Source organism: Pollachius pollachius (assembly GCF_949987615.1).
Source record: "Pollachius pollachius genome assembly, chromosome: 1".
Lineage (NCBI taxonomy): Eukaryota > Metazoa > Chordata > Actinopteri > Gadiformes > Gadidae > Pollachius > Pollachius pollachius.
In genome coordinates, this window is record NC_136934.1 from 31,566,981 (window position 1) to 31,587,644 (window position 20,664).

General features: G+C 44.5%; 1 protein-coding gene across 3 annotated transcripts; it reads left to right on the plus strand.

The window, feature by feature from the left end:
• The first annotated feature begins 1,809 nt into the window (after positions 1-1,809).
• On the plus strand, positions 1,810-20,608 carry LOC307073198 (natural killer cells antigen CD94-like). Of its 3 annotated transcripts, XM_079732899.1 has the most exons (8): positions 1,810-1,871; positions 15,832-15,951; positions 16,430-16,522; positions 16,919-17,032; positions 17,559-17,657; positions 19,388-19,539; positions 19,671-19,762; positions 19,955-20,608. In XM_079732899.1, the coding sequence occupies exons 2-8, from the start codon at positions 15,867-15,869 to the stop codon at positions 20,073-20,075; spliced, it is 756 nt and encodes a 251-aa protein (XP_079589025.1). In that variant the 5' UTR covers positions 1,810-1,871; positions 15,832-15,866; the 3' UTR covers positions 20,076-20,608. The 3 variants fall into 3 exon arrangements, with proteins under 3 accessions (XP_079589025.1, XP_079589027.1, XP_079589026.1); XM_079732900.1 differs by lacking the exon at positions 1,810-1,871 and having other exon boundaries at positions 15,663-15,951; positions 17,562-17,657; XM_079732901.1 differs by lacking the exons at positions 1,810-1,871; positions 16,919-17,032 and having other exon boundaries at positions 14,675-15,951.
• The last annotated feature ends 56 nt before the right edge of the window (positions 20,609-20,664 follow it).

The following is a 20,664-nucleotide window of genomic DNA, read 5'->3' on the forward strand; positions in this document are numbered from 1 at the left end:
TCGGCCCGGGAAGCGAGGGCAGCTGTGTGTTAAGGAGAAGAGGAAAACTAGAGAAAAAAACCCAGAGTGAAACCTGTGAAAAAGGAAAAAAGAGTCGGAGCACTTACCCAGTGGAGGTCTGGAGCCAAGTGGTTGAACGAAGGAGAGTTACGTCGGTAAGACGTGTTAATTATCCGATGAAAAGATAGCTTGACGCTTACCGTCGGTGTCCATGCTAATGCTAGCTCTGTGCTTAGCAGGCTAACTGCTTGCCTGTCCTCCGGAGAGCTGCTACGAGGTTCGGCATCGGCATGCTCCACCTTGATACACGATCAACGGTGAGAAATTTGCTCTTTAGCTGCTCTGGTGCTATTTTCCTGTTGTTTTCTGTGTGCTGAAAGAAAGCAGTGGTGATATTTGGGAAAAAAGAGTAATTTGATATGTTGCGAATGTGATGAATATAAAACAATTGTTTATTTTGTATTGTGCAATTTATTGAAGACATTTATGTTATTCCAACTGAGTTTAAAGCAATTAGAGGGTAGTTTTTGGTGAAGATCTCGGACATGAAAAGGCCTATAGTGTAAGAGTGAACTAAGCACAATTCTTTAATACCTCTGAGTCTACTTCAAAATGTGTACTGTTATGTTATTTGCACATGGTTCAGATGTTTAATTAATGGTTTTGTATGTTAATGGTTACTTGCCATAAGTATTATTTAAACTGTTCACATGAACAGGTAAATGTGTGAGCACTTTAATATTTAGTTCTCATGAATGATACACTAAAGATTGAACGTTGTACAACAAAGATAGAGATTTGAGAATTGAATAGAGATGAAGATTTGTCAGAATAAGATGTAATTGTGTGCATCTTTTGACATCTGATATCCCTAATGATGCATCTGAGAATGGATAGTGTTGAATGTATTGTGTGACCCTGTCTACAGGTCAGGTTTTTTAGAGGACTGAGAGTCTGAGGTTCAGGACAACTTCCTGCTGTGAAAGATGGCGAGCCAACTACCCTGATTGAAGATTAGCACCGAGGAGATATTCACGTACACACTCATTCACACAAATAATACACTCACATTACACTACAAGGAACCTTGGAATCAGGTGAACTTTCAACAACTCCTTTTATTTTAAGGGCCCCAACAGACATTTTTGTTTTAAGTGTGCACACTATTTTTTTTATTTTTCTTACTGTTTGGTATAATATTTTGCATTTTGTACGAACCAGACAAATTACTTTGTTCACTGTAAAATATAAGAGTGGTTGCTCAATTGTTACTCTTGTGTCTGCCTCATTGTTGTTGCTCAGTATAGTGGCTCCTCTCGAATTTGGTCTCTTCTGATTCTGGTCCTGGTCTTATTGTCCAACTTATATTATACTGTAATTCACTTTTACACTCCTAAAATTGGTTACAATTGCACTCCCATATTTAGCGGAATTTCAGGGGGGTGTATGTAACGGGTATAAGAAATACTTTAATTATTTTATTGAAATTCCTACTAAAATGTGTATATAGCCTGTATATTGAATTGTCCTGCAATGAGTAATTGCGCCATCTACTGTTACCTTTAAATCTATATACATGAGCGCAAACCGGATGCTCTTCCAGTTTTCCAGCTCTCTGCTTGGGGTAAGCCACGATTTGATGTTGCTCTGCAAAAGTATTATAAATTACACTTAAGCTAACGTGAGACTTATGTCATGTAACAGCAAACATCGAGATGTTATCTTGGTGCATTTCCGTTTTGTATTGATTGTTGCTCACGTTAGTAGTATTATTATTTTGCACTGAAGTTATTGTTATTCCCCCCTGTAGATGTCGATTCCGGTGAAAGTGCTAAATCATATATTGTGTGTGCGCATCTACCTCATTGCAGGTAATAATTGTTGAACTATGTGTGTTAAATGTGCCATGAAGTTGCGTTTCGTTCATTTTGTCCGCCATGTTCAACACGGCGCCATGTGGCCCGTTAAATTTGATAGTCACCACTAGGGTGCCGAACGTAGTTTAATTATTTATTTAACATTGCGTCTTGCATTTTGTATTTTTCTATTGTATTTTTGCTTTTCTATTTCATAAATATATAATAAAAGGATGATGTTTGTTAAAGAAATAAGTTAAGAATATATTGTATTGTTAGGTTAAAACCACTATACGATCACATGTTAAAAAGTATTCTGTTAAAGATCTTTATATTGTATTAAGTCATCTTAAAATGCATTTCCTGTAGTCGTAAAATGTCAAGATGTGATGTACTTGGCCAGTTTTCCAGCTCTCTGCTTGGGCTCTCTGCTTGGGCTACCACATAAAGAGCCATCATCCAATCCAGCCTGCTTGTGGGTTCTTGGCGGGACGGGCACACAGCAGTTACACTTGTAATACCTGTTTGCGTACAATTCCATTCAAAAACATTGGTGGACACGCTGCAGTGATTGGATTGATTTGACTTAAATGCCGTGAGGCGACTCGAGGGACACAATATTATGTAACAGGACCTACGGGACAAAAAAAATGGGGGGGACGGGACTCGATAGTGTTATCGATAAGCCCAAACGTTAATGATTTTCCGGTTTTGAAAAAGTGGTAAAACCGTACACGATGCCACGGTTTGAGCCACGCTCTACATCTTCGGGTTCTATGGCAAGTGGCCGGGTGAAAATGCGTGTAGCTTGTCTTCAGCAGGAGACGCAGGATAGGAAGGAAGAGCGAGAGTTTCAACTCCGGAGAGAGTTGGAAATGAAGAAGTTGGAATTTGAGTCAGCTCGAGTTAAAGAAATTGGAGTCAGGATGCGCCAGTTAGAGTTACAGAAGAGTGAAGCCGACGCTTCTATCTCTGGCAGACGACCACCGTCAGATCCTGATAGCGTCTTTGATGTACGTAAGAATGTGGCAATGGTTCCTATTTTTCTGAGATAGAGTCCTACTTTGGTGCATTTGAGCGCATTGCCGTTGCTCTGCATTGGCCAAAGGATGTGTGGGCTATACTCCTGCAGTGTAAACTAACTGGTAAGGCTTAGGAAGTGTGTGCTTTTCTCTCCACGGAAGACAGTCTTGTGTACGAGATGGTAAAAAGCGCTATTCTTCGAGCCTATGAGCTAGTGCCAGAGGCCTACCGGCAGCTTTTTCGTAGTCTCAGGAAAACGGTAACCCAGAATTTTATAGACTTTGCCAGGGAGAAAGAGATTCTCTTCGACAGATGGTGTGCATCCTGTAAGGCAAAGGACTATACTTTACTGTGTGAGCTGATGTTGGTGGAAGAGTTCAAAAACTGTGTGACAGTGTACTGTGATCTACCTGAATGAGCAGAAGGTAGCTACGCTACAGCAGGCTGCTACACTGGCGGAGGAGTTTGCTCTCATTCACAAGAGTGTCTTTAGTAAATCAGATCCTCCCCTCCATCGTGGTTTTTCGCAGAGGTCTGATGACGCTCGTATCACTTAGCCCAGAGCAGTCTTGTCAGGTCCTAGTGCTTCTTTTGTCACAAACCTGGTCACCTCATTGCAGATTGCATTTCCATGAAGCGTAAGCAGCAGGTGCCAGGTCAAGGTGCACTTGAACGTTGGCACCAGACTTTGAAGTCGATGCTAAGGAAGTACTGTCATGATACGGAGTAGGATTGGGATGAGGGGCTTTCCTTTGTTCTCTTTGCAATTCGTGACGCTACACAGGAGTCTCTCGGGTTCAGCCCAGCTGAACTGGTGTTTGGGTCATAATGTGCGTGGCCCCTTAAAGTGTTGAAGGAGCGGTTTATGTCAGATTCCTCTCAAGAGATTAATGTATTGGATTTTGTCTCCCAGTGTAGGGAGCGTCTGCATCGTGCAGTCTTGCTGGCTAAATAGTGGAGCACATTAAAGAAAAATCGTTCACTTTGTGGTACAAGCGCCAAATTTGGTACACAAGTGCTTTTGGACCTACTATCTCATAAAAGTACGTTGCCCACTTGAACAAACAAAGTGGCCACCATTTTTCAAGATGGCCGCCATTCGAAGTGGTTTGAAACAGCGTTTGAACTATATTTTGATTGAATAGTCCTATTCCGATGGTTTATACAATAAAAATATGTATTATTGAATATTATGATGATACAATGCGAATTAAATGAAAAAAACACTCACAAAGACATTAGTTTCACTTAAAGCTTTTGGACCTGTTAGCTACTTGTAGGGGAGGCCACGTAGAGGCTGTCTTTGTCTCCCTCATTTTTTTTTTTTTTTTGTATAGGCTATTTTTTTTTTTATTTATTTATTTTTTTTAATTTTTAGATAACGGTATAAAAACACAGAAAAGGTGTCAAAGCATAGGCTGCATGTTTTACGATCCAGAACTTGAATCAACATAACTTAAAAAATAATAATACAAATATCCAACTCAAACATTCAACTTAAACTTGGTTGTTCTATTTTCTTAGCCCTCACATGCACAGGCACACAACTGTGTGCACTTCAGGCCGAAGCGATAGCATTTGCATCGTCCTTGGCATTCAGTCTTGCAGCCACATTTTGTCAACTGCTCACAAGTCTGAGCAATGGGTGGAAGGGTTGTCCAGAGAACTTGCCAGATCTGACCATCTTTTTGCCAGCCCCAGTTGGCAGGACTTTCAGTTTGCATTTTGCACACTGTTGCTTGGCCCCATATGCAGGCAGCTTGGAAAGCAGACCGTTTCACATGCTGAACGAGGGATGCGCTTGTTGGTGGAATGGCATCATAAGACCTTTGCTTCCGAGCAAACAAGTCCAGTCTTGCCTCATCAACCTTGCATGTAGTACTTTGCTTGTCATACATGGTGATGACAAACTTCTCAAGGATGTTGAGGTCTGCATCTTCTATGATAGGTGGGTATTGGCTGAGCTTTTTGAAGACAGGACTCACTTCAGGGCAAACCTCCCATGCTTGCCATGCACTTTTCTTGCTTTTACCACGGAAAGCTGACACAACATCGCAGCCAGTGAAGGCATGGAAGAACAGCATGCCACTGGATTTCTGTGGGCCAAGATTCACCACCATATCATGAATTGGCAACCACCTAATGGACTGACCCTGGCCAAATTCTATCCAGATCTTTTCCAAGCCTGCATCCTGAAGAGTCGCAAAAACATTGACTGCAACCACAAGAATATCTGTGTCGCATGCCTTAATCAACACAGACTTTATCTGTTGCTTGGCTGCATGAAGAGCATGTGTGAAGATTCTGGAGTCAGCTTCTTCGTGGTTGCAAGGACTTAAACCTTCAAGGCTGATGGGTTTGTTTGAAAGAGCCTGCTCTCCTTTGGTCACAACTACGACATTGTCAGGACACAAGGTCACTATCTTCTCTGCTAGGAACCCAAAGAGTTCAGTCTTGTTTTCATTGTCTCGCAAGAAGCTTTTCCAGTTGGGCGGTAGTTTGGTTTTGTCGGTCACTCTACGTCGACCTCCCTTACCTCTGTTTGACCTTGTTTCAGCCTTCAGGCTTGAAGTCCAGTAGACATCAAAAATTATGTCTGTTCGCTCATACTTTGATGAGTATGCCTGGATCTTTGGAACTACATCTTGGACAGCATATTCCTCAAAGGTCTTTGATGTCTTTGGAGACAATGAATACACAAGAGAGGAACCATCAATGATAATAGCACCACATTCTGGTTGTTTGTCAGGAGGAGAAATGGTAGCTTCCAAAATGTTTGCAAGCTGAGACTTCTGGCCGTAGTAGAGTTTCCCTGTGTCGCTCAGTGCTGCAGGGAAAGACTGATTCTCATGCTTAAAGAACTCAAGCAGGTCACACTCTCGTGATTGGCAGGATATAAAGAGCTGTGAGAACAGGCGACAGTCATCTTTGAGTACCTGCTTCTTCATGTCACTGCAAGCTGAAGCTGCTTCTTGGCGAAAGAAGTCAACTTTGTTCTTTTTAATCGGCCTATAGAAGGAAGTCTCATCACCCAGACCATTGAAAAAATCTCTGAAGGCAACTTGACCTTTCTCAAAGTGAGTTCTTACAAGCTCAGCTTGTTTTTTGTGTCCAATGTGAGCAGATCTTTGGACTCTTCCTGAAAAGGATTACCCAGATCCTTCATCACAGCAAACAACCTCTGGACCTTGTCAGTGAAGGACTTCTGAGACTGACGAGTCCATCATCCAATCTGGATGTGTCTAACCTGATGGGCAACACGTTGATTACCTGAAATAGAGGTATGTTTTTGGCTATCATGGAATAGCCGTCAGAACTACACTCATAACGGGTAGGGGGAGACTTCAACGCTGCTTTTGTATCTGTCTGACAGAGGCAACACTTGCTCCAGTCAGTTTTAGTAGCACAACTCAATGGATTATCGGCAGACATCTTATACAGTTGAAGGTCGAGGGATTATCCTTTTACCACCCAAACATACAAAATATCATAGCACATTGGAATATGGGATGCAACTAGGTTCAAGTATCTGGTGCCCTACACCTAGCCCGATCGTTCATCCAGTGCCATAAATCCCGTGCGATCTGTACACCATCCAGGTAACTAAAGCCCCGTTACCCTTGGCTCGGCTATCCCGCGCTGGTACATCCTGTCAATTCAGGTGCGGCTATCTAACTACAATACTACAACTAACTAAACTTCTAGTTGAGTCTATACAGGGGCTTATTAGATAGCATTTGGGACACTAAAGTATACTACAACTACAGTGAGTACACCACTACAACAGTTAGTAAACTACAACTACAGTTAGTACACTACAAGCTGACACTGAACCCCATGCTGAGTCTCACAGCAGTGATGTCACCAGTGTGCCCTGGTTGTGCTTTGACATCACTCTTATAAAAAATTACTAACCAATAAATGTTGACCACAGAATTTTAATGAATTATCATTTATATTGCTAAATTAGTACTTTTATTTCAGTAAAGAACGCTTGTGTTGCTGTATGTGTGTGTGTGTGCGTGCGTGTGTGTGTGTGTGTGGTGAGTGACAGTCAAAAGTTTGGACACATTTTCACAAATGATTCACACAAAAAACACATCCCTCAGAATTCTGCTGATTTTCACTTAAGATCATTGCAGAAAACTGAAGAAAAAACGCGAAAACGCTACTTTTTAGTCATTTAATAGCCATTATCTTGAAAATTGGTGGCCATATTGGAATTCAATTGACACCATCGAGTTATTCCAGTCATAATACATTCATTTTGATGCTTGGATCATTAACATTCTTCTGTTAATTCAAGTTCTACCTCGAAAACCTTTTTTTGGCGTTTGACGAGGCGGCCATCTTGAAAACTGGCGGCCCTCTTGGATTTTCAGCTGGGCAACGTACTTTTATTAGAAGGTATGTCCTGGACATCATTTGTACCAAATTTGGTGCTCGTACCATGAAGTGAACGATTCGGCTCAAAAATGGACTTAAGCAGCCCCACTAAAAGAGGCACTCTCCTCATCCCAGGAGAGTATGAAAACACGGTTTGGGGAAAAGCGGAAAGCGGTTGAACGGCAGTTTCAGCCTGGTGATCAAGTTCTGGTATTACTACCTGTGACGGGGCGCATAACTACCGTCACGGTAGCGATACGCTACACACAGGAGACTGAGTGTGAATATTGCCTGTGGGTTTGTCTTGTTTGTTTATGTATTCCGTTATCTTCATACTGTTTTAAAATCATTCATCTACCATGTCATTTATCATACGCACTACGACAGTTTAATACAATCTTGCAAGTACCATCATTACAACTTTCTGTTTGATTCCATTTACCATTAACGTCACCTGTTTTGTCGCAATAACCACTCGTCTTATGTTTATATGAGGGTTGGAGCACCGCGTCACCAGGGTTTATATCGACGTCAAATCTTCCGGGTAAACCGGAAGTGACCCCAAGTTATTATATTTATTTTTATTGCTGTCTTTGTACATTTTGGCTATGCCAAAATATAGCAATGGTGCACAGTTTACAAGGTTAATTGTTTCTCGCTAATTGAGGATAGCACGGAAGCTGTTTTAAAGCTGTTGTGTAACTGCTCTGGTAATCACCCCTGACGCAACGGGAAAATTGGTATGCACCAATTAGCAGTGGGGGTTAGGCCTACTTAGGCCGACGTTCAACAGTGGTTTGGGGGAGCTGATGGAGGCTGAGAGACTGAGAGACTTATGCCTCAATATTGCTCTCCTGTATTTGACTTGTTTAAAGGTCTGGTTTCTTGAAGTTTTGACTTATGTTCTTTTTTTGGTGACTCTCAAGCCTATTTGGTACGCTGAGTCAACCTTATGTATATATATAGATTTGTTTTTGTTTTTTTGTTAATTTTTGTTCTATTTTTTTATCGCCTTAAATTGGGATAAATAAAAGATCCCATCCTATCCATCACTCCTCGTCTGCTCCTGAGTGTTTTTCCATCTCGTTCAAGTCGCTCCAACACATCTACCCATGACAATTTGGTGGCAGTGTTTTCCGGGTACCAGTAGTCACGAGCGGCACTCAGTGAGGCAAGATGGAGGACAAAGGCAGAGGTACGGCACCCCCTGGAGATGGCTCAGCGACGGGGACCAGGCCAAAAGCAGCGACGTCCAAGCCTCCCACTCCAGTGGTAGAAGACCGGACGGATCGCCTTGAGAGGATCGTGAAGTCGATGGTGGAGTATCAGAGGCGGCAACATGACCAGGCGGAGGAGGAGTCCTTTCGTCAGGAACAGAGGTGGAAAGCCATGGAGCATCAGTTACAACTGCTTCAGAGGTTGGCGAGAGAGCCGGCGACGACGCAGGCAACAGGGCAGTCACTTGCCTATCCGCAGCACGTGCACCCGCCCAGCTCCCGCCCTTCTACAGCCTCGGATCCACTCTCCAACATGCCCTTTCTGGACATACCAACTCCTCTCCCACGTCCAGGGCAACCAACGCCCGGGATGCACAGTTCACGCAACTCCACTTCTCTTGGCCTTGCCACCTCTCCAAACCTCCATAGGGGCTGGAGACCCCCTAAGATTGCTCCTTTTGAAGAGCATGAAGATATTGAACATTACCTGACCACCTTTGAAAGACTCGCAACGGCGTGTCAGTGGCCCCTGGAGACTTGGGTATTGTACCTCGTGCCCTTGTTGAAAGGTAAAGCCAGAACTGCCTATGTGGCAATGACTTTTGATGACAGCCAGGATTATGTAAAAGTAAAGCAGGCCATTTAGGATAAGTTCAACATTAAAGCAGAGACTTACCGCCAACGTTTCTGTTCGTAGACCATTCTGGAGGATGAGACGGCGAAGGAGTTGCAGGCTCGGCTGAAGAACTTGTTCGGAAAATGGATTGCGCCTGAGACACTGACTAAGGACCAGATTTGCGACCAGATGGTGCTGGAACAGTTCCTGGGCATGCTGAACACTGACCTACAGGTGAGGGTGAGAGAACACACCCCTCGCTCATCAGCTGAAGCAGCAGACCTGGTGGAAACCTTTGTGACTGCCAGGCCTTCCAGAAGGAAGTACTTCCTGGGCCCACCACACCATGACTGGAGAAGACCATACCAAGCCGCCCAGCAAGAGCCGGAAAAGACATCTACTGGTAAGCCTGCGGGTGATAGTGGTCGTGTGGTTAAGCTCTCCTACAGCCCCAATAGCCCCAGTGTTAGCTCCACTCCAGCTAGAACACCTAGAGCCATTATTTGTCATGGTTGTGGTCAACAAGGTCACATTAGGCCCAATTGTACGGCAAAGAAAATGTCTGATTCTAGACTGTGTTACCTACCTGGTCCTAGCAAGCACACGCATAGGACCTCCACTGACGTGATTGTCCCAGTGAAAGTGAAGGGAAAGACCCTTCAAGCTTTAGTTGATTCAGGAAGCAGTCAATCTTTTATCCTCAAGTCTTGTTTAGAGTCTGATTTCCAACCCCGGGGCAAAATTAAAGTCTGCTGCATCCATGGCGACGAGTCTGAGCACCAGACCAGCGAGGTTCTCTGTGAGATTAGAGGCCAAAAGTATATGTTAACCATGGGGGTTCTAGATAAAGGTCCATATCCCCTGATCCTAGGCCAGGATGTGCCAGTGCTGGTGGACCTATTGCAGACTGTTAACACAGTGAAGGCATATGTGACAACTAGAGCTCAGACTAGAGAGAAAGCAAATGATTTGTGGTCTGAGTTACCATATGACTGTTGCCCTGGTGGCAAAGTTAAGAAGTCCAAGGCAGAGAGACGCAGAGAAAAAGTGACAGGTACCTCAGTGCAGGAAAGTATGCCCTCCCCACCACTAGAGCACAATAAAGTGTTGGTAGAAGATTTTGCAAAGCTGCAACTAGAGGATCCTACACTTAGTTCCTCTCTGCTGTCAAAAACCCAGATGAGGCTAGGGAAGCATTGGAAGAGGGTAATACATGTTTTGTCAAGAATAATGAGAAGCTTTACAGAGTGGCTGTAGACAGCGAGCAGTTGGTAGTTCCGGAAGTTCTCCGTGCCAAAGTTCTACATCTGGGTCATAGTATTCCTTGGGAAGGCCATCTAGGTATGGAAAAGACAGAGAACAGGATCCTGAACCGATTTTACTGGCCAGGGTTCCATAAGGATATTGCTGAATACTGCAGGTCTTGTCCAGAATGCCAACTGTCAGCTCGCTCCAGGAGAGGGTTAAAAGTTCCCCTGATTAGCCTTCCCATTATTGACGCTCCATTCAGTCGCGTTGCCATGGATGTGGTAGGTCCCCTGGAGAGAAGTAGGGCAGGTCACCGCTATATTCTAGTCATCTGCGACTATGCAACACGGTACCCAGAGGCATTCCCCCTCAGAAACACCAAAGCTAGACAAATTGCCAACTGTTTAATCCAGCTTTTCTCCCGGGTGGGGGTCCCGAAAGAGATCCTAACAGATCAGGGTAGTAACTTTACCAGCAAGTCACTGAGACAGGTATACTCCCTGTTAGGAATCCGGGGCATCAAAACCACACCCTATCACCCGCAGAGTGACGGCTTGGTCGAGAGGTTTAACCAGACCTTGAAGTCGATGCTGCGGAAGTTTGTGTCTGAGTCAGGAACTGACTGGGATCAGTGGCTCCCATATCTGCTATTCTCCTACAGATAAGTACCGCAGGCATCCACCGGGTTCTCCCCCTTCGAGCTCCTGTATGGACGGGAGGTGAGAGGCCCGCTTGACATTCTCCGTGAGAGCTGGGCGGGGGACGCCTCTCATCAGCCAACCAACCTGGTGGGCTATGTCATCAAGATGCGGGAGAAGCTGGACCAGCTGAGCTCCATGGCACACGAACAACTGGCCAAGGCCCAGACGCGGCAGAAGACATGGTACGACCGGACAGCACATAGCCGCACCTTTATTTCCGGACAGAAGGTGTTGCTGTTGTTGCCGAGAGCAGTCTGCTGGCGAAGTGGCAAGGTCCGTTCGAGGTGCTTCGCCGAGTTGGTGAGGTGACCTATGAAATTGCCGCGCCAGGCAGACGCCGCTCGAAACAGACTTTCCATGTCAATCTGCTGAAAGAATGGAGAGACCGACCATCGTCTGACATCCAGGACCAATTGTGGGCGCGGACCGTGGAAGAGGAAGAGGAGCCATCAGAGCAGTACTTTCCTACTGCAGGCAGTGAATCGACCTACCCCTCCGTCACCCATCTGACACCTGATCAGCAGGAGGACCTGATGAACATCATTCCCCGAGGCCTGTTCAGAACCCTGCCAGGACGAACCGATGTCATTACCCATGACATCCGCCTGACAGCTCCAGGTCCCATCCGGCAGACCAACACCAGGGTTCCTGCGCGACTGATCCCCGCGCTAAAACAGGAAGTAAAGGCGATGCTGGAAATGGGGGTGATCGAGCCGTCACACAGCGAATGGTGCAGTCCCGTGGTACTTGTGCCCAGAAAGGACAGGGAGCTCCGCTTCTGTGTCGACTACTCTAAGCTGAATAGCATCTCTGCATTTGACCCGTATCCCATGCCCCGTGTGGACGAGCTGGTGGAGTGTCTGGGGAAGGCTGAGTTCCTCAGCACCCTCGACCTGTGTAAGGGGTACTGGCAGGTACCACTCTCCCCCCAAGCACAGGAGCTGACAGCCTTCAGAGCTCCATCCGGCCCATTCCAGGTCCGGGTCACGCCTTTTGGCCTACACGGCGCAGCAGCGAGCTTCCAGTGCATGATGGACGAGGTGCTTAACGGCGCTGAAGAATACGCTGCGGCGTACATCGACGGCGTGGTCATCCACAGCAGTTCCTGGGAGGCCCACCTTCAACACCTGAGCGACATCTTCCAGCGGATCCATCGGACCGGGCTGGTAGTCAACGCCAGTAAATGCCAGCTTGCCCGATCTGAAGTGTGCTACCTGGGCTATGTCCTGGGTGGTGGCACCATCCGTCCTCAGGTCAGCAAGGTGGAGGCCATCCACGGCTGCCAGCCGCCTACAACCAAAAAGGGGGTGAGATCCTTCTTAGGGCTGGTTGGCTGGTATAGGCGTTTCATCCCCAACTTCTCCAGCCGAGCTGCGTGTTTGACTGACCTCACTCGGAAAACCAGTCCCAACAAGGTGGTCTGGACTCCCGAGTGTGAGGTCGCTTTCCGGGACCTGCAGGAGCGCATGTGCTCTGAGCCGGTGCTGCAGAGCCCTGACTTTTCCTTGCCCTTCACAGTGCAGACGGACGCTTCAGGCCTAGGCCTAGGGGCTGTGTTGCTGCAAGGTGACGGGGAGAACAAGATGCCCGTACAGTATGTGAGCCGCAAGCTTTTCCCTCACGAGACTCGATACTCCACCATCGAGAAGGAGGGTCTCGCCATTAAATGGGCCCTTGATACTCTTAAGTACTATTTAGTGGGAAAAGAGTTTGTCCTAGAGACAGACCACAGGCCCTTGCATTGGCTGCATCGCATGCGGGACTCTAACACCAGGATTACTCGTTGGCACCTGTCTTTGCAGCCCTACAAATTCACGGTGAAGTACAGGGCTGGTAAAGACAATGTGATTGCAGACTTTCTGTCGCGTCGTGAGACGGACGCTCCTTCTTAAGGGGGGGGGGGGGGGGGGGGGTGTGTGACGGGGCGCATAGCTACCGTCACGGTAGCGATATGCTACACAGGAGACTGAGTGTGAATATTGCCTGTGGGTTTGTCTTGTTTGTTTATGTATTCCGTTATCTTCATACTGTTTTAAAATCATTCATCTACCATGTCATTTATCATACGCACTACGACAGTTTAATACAATCTTGCAAGTACCATCATTACAACTTTGTTTGATTCCATTTACCATTAACGTCACCTGTTTTGTCGCAATAACCACTCGTCTTATGTTTATATGAGGGTTGGAGCACCGCGTCACCAGGGTTTATATCGACGTCAAATCTTCCGGGTAAACCGAGTTATTATATTTATTTTTATTGCTGTCTTTGTACATTTTGGCTATGCCAAAATATAGCAATGGTGCACAGTTTACAAGGTTAATTGTTTCTCGCTAATTGAGGATAGAACGGAAGCTGTTTTAAAGCTGTTGTGTAACTGCTCTGGTAAACACCCCTGATGCAACGGGAAAATTGGTATGCACCAATTAGCAGTGGGGGTTAGGCCTACTTAGGCCGACGTTCAACAGTGGTTCGGGGGAGCTGATGGAGAAAGGACTTATGCCTCAATATTGCTCTCCTGTATTTGACTTGTTTAAAGGTCTGGTTTCTTGAAGTTTTGACTTATGTTTTTTTTTTGGTGACTCAAGCCTATTTGGTACGCTGAGTCAACCTTATGTTTATATATAGATTTTTTTTATGTTTTTTTGTTAATTTTTGTTCTATTTTTTTATCGCCTTAAGGGCCTTAAATTGGGATAAATAAAAGATCCCATCCTATCCATCACTCCTCGTCTGCTCCTGAGTGTTTTTCCATCTCGTTCAAGTCGCTCCAACACATCTACCCATGACACTACCCTTGCCTGGATCTGCTGTAATGGCTCGTTTCTCAGGTCCGTATTTGGTGAAGAGTAAGGTGTCAATCACCGATTACATCATACACACACCTGAGCGCCGAAGAAAAACATGGCTATGCCATATCAACATGCTTAAGCCGTATCATTCCAGGGGAGAGGTCCAAGTAAAGGAGAAAGTAACTGTTCAGATACTGTTGCTCCCGAAGCAATTTCTGCTTCATTGGTTTGTGGGGAAGCCATGTCTGATGATGGTTTGGCCTCAATTGCCAACGGTCCGCAAGGTGGTAGGTTACTGAACTCAGAGTCGATGTCTGAAATAGGAACACATCTATCTTATCTCTCTGATTGTCAGCGGAAAGATGTAATCCATTTGCTTCACTCCTGTCCCACTCTGTTCCATGTTGTGCCATCGTGCACCAATGTGTTAAGCCACGATGTCGAAGTCGGTAATGCCGCCCCTATCAAGCAGCATGCTTACCGTTGCCCTATGGCAAAAAGGGAGGTCATGAAAAAAGAGGCAGAGTATCTGTTGTCAAATGGTTTAGCTAAGCCAAGTCGCAGCCTCTGGAGCTCACCATGTTTGTTGACTCCTAAGTTTGACGGCACGGCCCATTTTTGTACGGATTTCCGCAATGTCAATGCAGTTACTGTACCAGATTCCTTCCCACTGCCTAGGATGGAAGATTGTATAGACAGCATTGGCCCAGCTGTGTTCATTACAAAGTTAGACCTATTAAAGGGATATTGGCAGGTTCCTTTAACCTCACAGTCTTTGGATATCTCAGCTTTTGTAACGCCTGGCCATTCCTGCAGTACACCGTAATGGCCTTTGGCATGAGGAATGCGCCTGCTACTTTTCAGCGTCTGATGCAACTGGTGTTGTGGGATGTGCCACGTTGCAATGTGTATCTTGATGATGTGGTGGTGTACTCTGACACCTGGGTGTGTTGGTTCCAGTTCCTCACCAGTAACTGTGTACACTGACCATAACCCTCTCGTGTTTCTAGCCCCGATGTACAACCATAACCAGAGGTTAATGCGTTGGGCTTTGTTAGTGCAGGGTTACAATCTGGAGATCCGGCACAAGAAGGGGACACAGAATGTTGTGGCAGACGCACTATCCCGCGGGTAAGGTGGGAAGAGAGTAGGTTACCCATTTGTACATTTTTTGGTGTTGAATGTATGGGTAACTGACTCACGTGAATGGTGAAGCGAGCAGTCGGTTTCCCATGTGGTGACAATTCTCCGCAGACTGATGCCCTTTCCCCCCCTTTCTGATTGCAACCCTAGCAATCAGGAAATTAAGTGCAGCTCACCTGATGGCTATATAAGCTGGGAGCAGACAGGCGCACATCCCTTCCTTTTTGTGCCAGCAAGCAGTTGACGATTGTTTGTGTGTTTGAGCTAGTGAAGGAATGCCGTTGTTGGTGTGATCTTGTGATCTTGTGGATTTGGTAGTGAGCTATTGGTTCTGAGTAGTAGAGTATTTGGTTGGTTTGTAGTTAGTTCTTTTGTTTTGTGCTTTCCTCTTTTGGGAAAGTGGTTCTTAGTTGTTTGGCACGTCAATAAACCTTTTTGCTTACCGTTACCTCTGTCTGTGTCTCCTCTTTGTCCCCCGGAAACTAAAATATTCTTTGTTACTCCCCTGATCCCCCTGGATACTATTTGGGGTTGTAACAGTTACATTGTCTGTAACTAATAGGTAGAAATGCCCCAATTCCTCATTATTAATTATAATCAGCTATGTATAGAAGAGGAAGCATGATAGAGCACTGGTCAGTATTATTATTTATTTGATGATGATATAAAAACGCCTCTTAATGGGGAAGCGACGACTTGTTATTAGAGAGGAAGTGGCCAAGACCTCTTGGTTTGAAAAACCAAGAAGCTGACCTGCTCGTTGTTTAGTACATCATTTCAACTCACAGATTTGAAAGAATTGGTATGAACATTAACGGTTCAAAGCTTAACTAACGAGTCCATTCAGGCTAAACAGGTAGGCAGAGAGTTCCGACTGTTGTCATGGAGATGAAGGCGATGGAGGTGGAGGCAGGACTTCTGGACAAAGCTGGGCCGAGTGACGAAAATCTGGAAACCAAAACTGAAGGTAAGACAAAGGCTCTAGGTTTCACCCTATGAATAAAGAAATACAGTGTCCAAAATAAGCATAATAAAATCAAAAATCAATCACTTTTCTGTCATATTTAAAGAAGATTTATAAAGTTTCTCTTATAATGTTTGTTTAATTATATTTTTATTTGGAGATGATACGTATAATCCAGTCAGTGCATTCAATAAGATGTGGCAGCAGGAGCAGAATAATAGGACACGGAAATATCACATACATACATGTTTTTATTTATTTTACCAGCAATATGCAGCGAACAAAACATAGCTCAGATGAAAAGTAGAACGCAGAATGCGAGTAAGGAAGTATTTATTTTGGGGTGGGGCCGAGGGAAATCTATTAATGTATCTATTGTTTATTATTAATAATTGTTATGTGTATGTAGTATGTACAACACATTTATTTGTTTTACCTATATTTAATTATAATATTATTAATGTTTGTTTTGTGGCGCTAGCGAAAGAAGCCTCAAAGGAGTACTGCAAACTGAATAGCCCAACTGATGACATCTACTCTGAGGCTGTGTTCCCCAGCCCAAAGCCGCCAGAAGGTATCGGGGCTGTTCTGAGTTATGTTTGATGTTTTGTTGATGATCATGGTGGAAATTTTGTGTATTTATGTCTATGGTCCATTTCTTAAAATAATCTGGGAAAATATAGGTTGAACACACACACACACACACACACACACACACACACACACACACACACACACACACACACACACACACACACACACACACACACACACACACGTTTGTTTCTGTTCCCTCTTCCGGTTCCTCTTCTTCTGTTGACTCTTCCTCCCCTCTCGTCTTGTAACTTCTCTTCTCTTCTCTTCTCTTCTCTTCTCTTCTCTTCTCTTCTCTTCTCTTCTCTTCTCTTCTCTCCTCTCCTCTCCTCTCCTCCCCTCCTCTCCTATTGTTGTCTTCTCATGTCTTTGCCAGTGAAACCCACCAAGCCAACTAGGAGCAGGAGGAATGTGTTGCCGATTTTGTGCATTGTCCTCGGTATGATATGTCTGGCCGAACTCATCATCATCTTTATTCTGAATGGGAAGAGTGAGTATCCCTTCATATGGATGCATAATCACACGATTCATCATTTATATCAAAGGTGCTGTAAGAGGGGGAACAAAAAGGATCAGAAGACAGTAAGATTGGAACCAAACAACGCCAATAAAGTGGCGAACCCGCCCCATAAATTGTTCTGCTTAGTGGATAATGATATTCAGATTGGGAAATAGCGCCTTTTCAGAAAACCAGGCCTGGCGGTCTCCAGTTAACTGCTGCCCCGACCCCATCTCACTTCAGGGGAGAGAAGATCAAGCATCACTATTTATTGTCATCACTGATGAAGCTCACCACCCACACTTGATAGGTCCCCGCGATTAAGCCACCCCGCCTCCTTGTCGGCAGCTGACAACAAGCCACGCCCCCAGCAATTATAAATAGTAGCTCTTAATTGTTTCCTACAACACATTAAGAGCAGAGCGGTTCATATCTGAAATAGGTGCTGTTACATTAAATGGACTTGTAATCGAAAGAAAACAACACTTCTGCTGTTTTTGCTCCATCTGTCCTGCAGCAGCTCCTACCCCCGTCTGCCCAGATCCACGGCTGCAGAGGGGCACAGTTGCTTCCCGGTTTCCCTGCTTCAAGAACCCCAACACTCGGACCACCAAATGTGAGTACTCTTCTTTTCTATTTTACATAACAAACATGAGGTGTCCTGAACTGCTATTATCTATCCTTCTCACCGATGACACTACACCACACAACACACTCATTCTATTTAGTATTATTTTTTCGTTCGATTTATTAGTTTAGCGGCATTTTGTATATCGCCAGTCGTATTGGGGGGGGAGTGGGACTCTGTCTCCAGGGCCACAACGGGGGGGGGGGAGAATGATGATTAAATCCCCCTTTACCTATTCTAGATATCTTATTAAGAGCCTATTAAATTAAGATTGGTATTTTTTACACTTTTGACAATGTTTCAAATATATTTCCCTGAGTGCCACACAATACCACCCAGCGATCAAATGGGTGAAATATTGTCCAATGTTCAGTCTTTAGAAAAGGACTAATCTATCTTTTTTTCCAGAAGCTATTTGGTTTTGCAAGTGAATATCGTCAAACTAAAATCAATGTGTGCAATGCTCTTCTAGCTAAACTATCATTAATCCTTTAATTTCCGTAAGAGATATTACGTCTAGGACAGGTGAGACTTCTAAATACAAAAAGCACACAACCTTTTTTAATGCATGCATACATTAGACTCCTCTCTAGCACACACACACACACACACACACACACACACACACACACACACACACACACACACACACACACACACACACACACACACACACACACACAGATAAGTACACAAAAATTGTACAATTTCAGAATACATTTAGACAGAGCTATAATCAGATGGCAATAATCAAATACGGTAACGTTTACCCAAGACACAGAGCTGCCTGTGTTCTCATCCAGCAGAAGAGTGCATAAGGGGATGCCTTCTCCCTGGTGACCAGTTTACCCCAAGCACAAAGGCTAACATTTAGATTACTCTGAGGAAGGTAGGGTGGCTACCCTTAAGCACAAAGGTTAACATTTAGATGACTCTGAGGAAGGTAGGGTGGCTACCCCAAGCACAAAGGCTAACATTTAGATGACTCTGAGGAAAGGTATGGTGGTAAGACAATGCAAGGAATAGGAAACAAAGCTTTAGATGATTAAAAGGAAACAACATATGGATTTTTCCATCACAATAGTTATACGAAAAGAATATTAGCGAAACATGCGGTTGAGACCTCTAGCCCTACTCTGCGTGCATAGCAATGCATCTCAGACACAAGTAGGAACAGTTATTGTACTGAGGGTAGGCCTAACAGTTTGAGAGACCAAACAGCAAGCAGGGCTGACGTCAGTGCAACCCGCTTGACACCACAGAAACCATCTAGTACACCCTAGCAACCACCTAGAACACCATATAAACCATCTAGAATGCCCTAGCAACCACATAGAATACTATAGAAACCAACTAGAACATCTTAACATCCACCCTAGGACACCTCTAGCAACCATACAGAGCACCCTGGCAACCACCTACAATATCCTGTCAACCGTCCAACACACAAAATAAGCCACATATAACCACCATAAAACTACAGCACTACTCCTCGACACTCAACTGTACATTTAAAATATACCAGGTACTAGAAACCTCTTTTCATCAGGCTGCACACCTCAATTTATTTTTCTACTACTTCTTTCATTCTCATCTCAATACAATTTCTGTGTACTTATCTGTGTGTGTGTGTTTTTGTGTGTGTGTGTGTGTGTGTGTGTGCGTGCGTGTGCGTGCGTGTGTGTCTGTCTTTCTGTCTGTCTATTCTTCCCTCACAGCCCCTGACAGCCACCGATGTCCTGACAGCTGGGTGTTCTTTAAGGACTTCTGCTACTACCGGTCCAATGTGAGAAAAAGCTGGGCGCAAGGCAGAACCTTCTGCCAGAATCTAACAGGGGACCTGGCTGTGATCTCTAGCGAGGGCATCCAGGTAACATCCATACTTTCCTTCCTTCCCATGTCCTCTTATCCTCTAAGAGCAAACCTGGGAATGTCCTCATCTACTCTTACAGCCTATCTGTAAATAAACAACGGTATGAAAATATAACTTGATGTTTTCAGAATTTTCTGATGCAACAAATCCGAGTTACACACTGGATTGGCCTACAATACGGAACGAGTTGGAAATGGGTGGACCAGACCCCATACCAGGGGTAAGAAAAGCATAGGATCTCTGGTTATAGCTGGAGATAAAACATTGAATCGATATAAGGCGTGCTTTTATTTAGATTAAGGGATCATTAAGGGAACGAGCTGGATAACACACTCACACACACGCGCACACAGTCATCATCATCCACTTCACCATCCTCTAAACCTCTGTATTTTCTGCTTTATCTCTGTAGTGATTTGTCTACAAACAATGAGAAGTTCTGTGCTGTCCTGAGGGGCAAGCCACGTGGAAACTTGGAAAGTGCCAGCTGTCCAGTTTCTGCCCATTTCATTTGCCAGAAGAAGGCGTCATAACACCACCGGTACACCTGGTTTGCTGGGGCCTAGGGCTCCTGATGCTCTTCTAGCTATAGGCCTGTGTCTCATATAATTCTATTATATGAAGTGCTATTAACAAGTATAATGAAACTCATTGTTGCGGCACACTCTATCCTTTTATCTCAAAGCCCAGCACTGTATGACCAACTGAGTAGGCTTCATGCAGTGAATAGTAGCCTACTGTGTTTGGGTGAATATCCTCAATTTATGTTTCTATGCAGATAGTCTAAATGAGGAGTTTGATTTCCTACATACTCTTTTACTCAAGGGCATTGCAAAGCATAAAGCTTCTTTAAAACCGTGCTTATTTTTTATTAGAATAAACTTAATCCACTTCAAAGGATTAATGTGGTATAATACTCCATTATTCAGATTTTACACCTTAAGCGTCTGCTGAATTTAGTATTATTCAACTATTAATTGTATTCAACTAGTAGTCGACTTTTTTGCATATTTGCTTTTGATATATCCTGTGCCTATTTTGGAAATAAAGACATCTTTACATTTAAGGATGGTTATATTGTCATTGTACATTTATATATATTATATTAACAACAAAAAACAA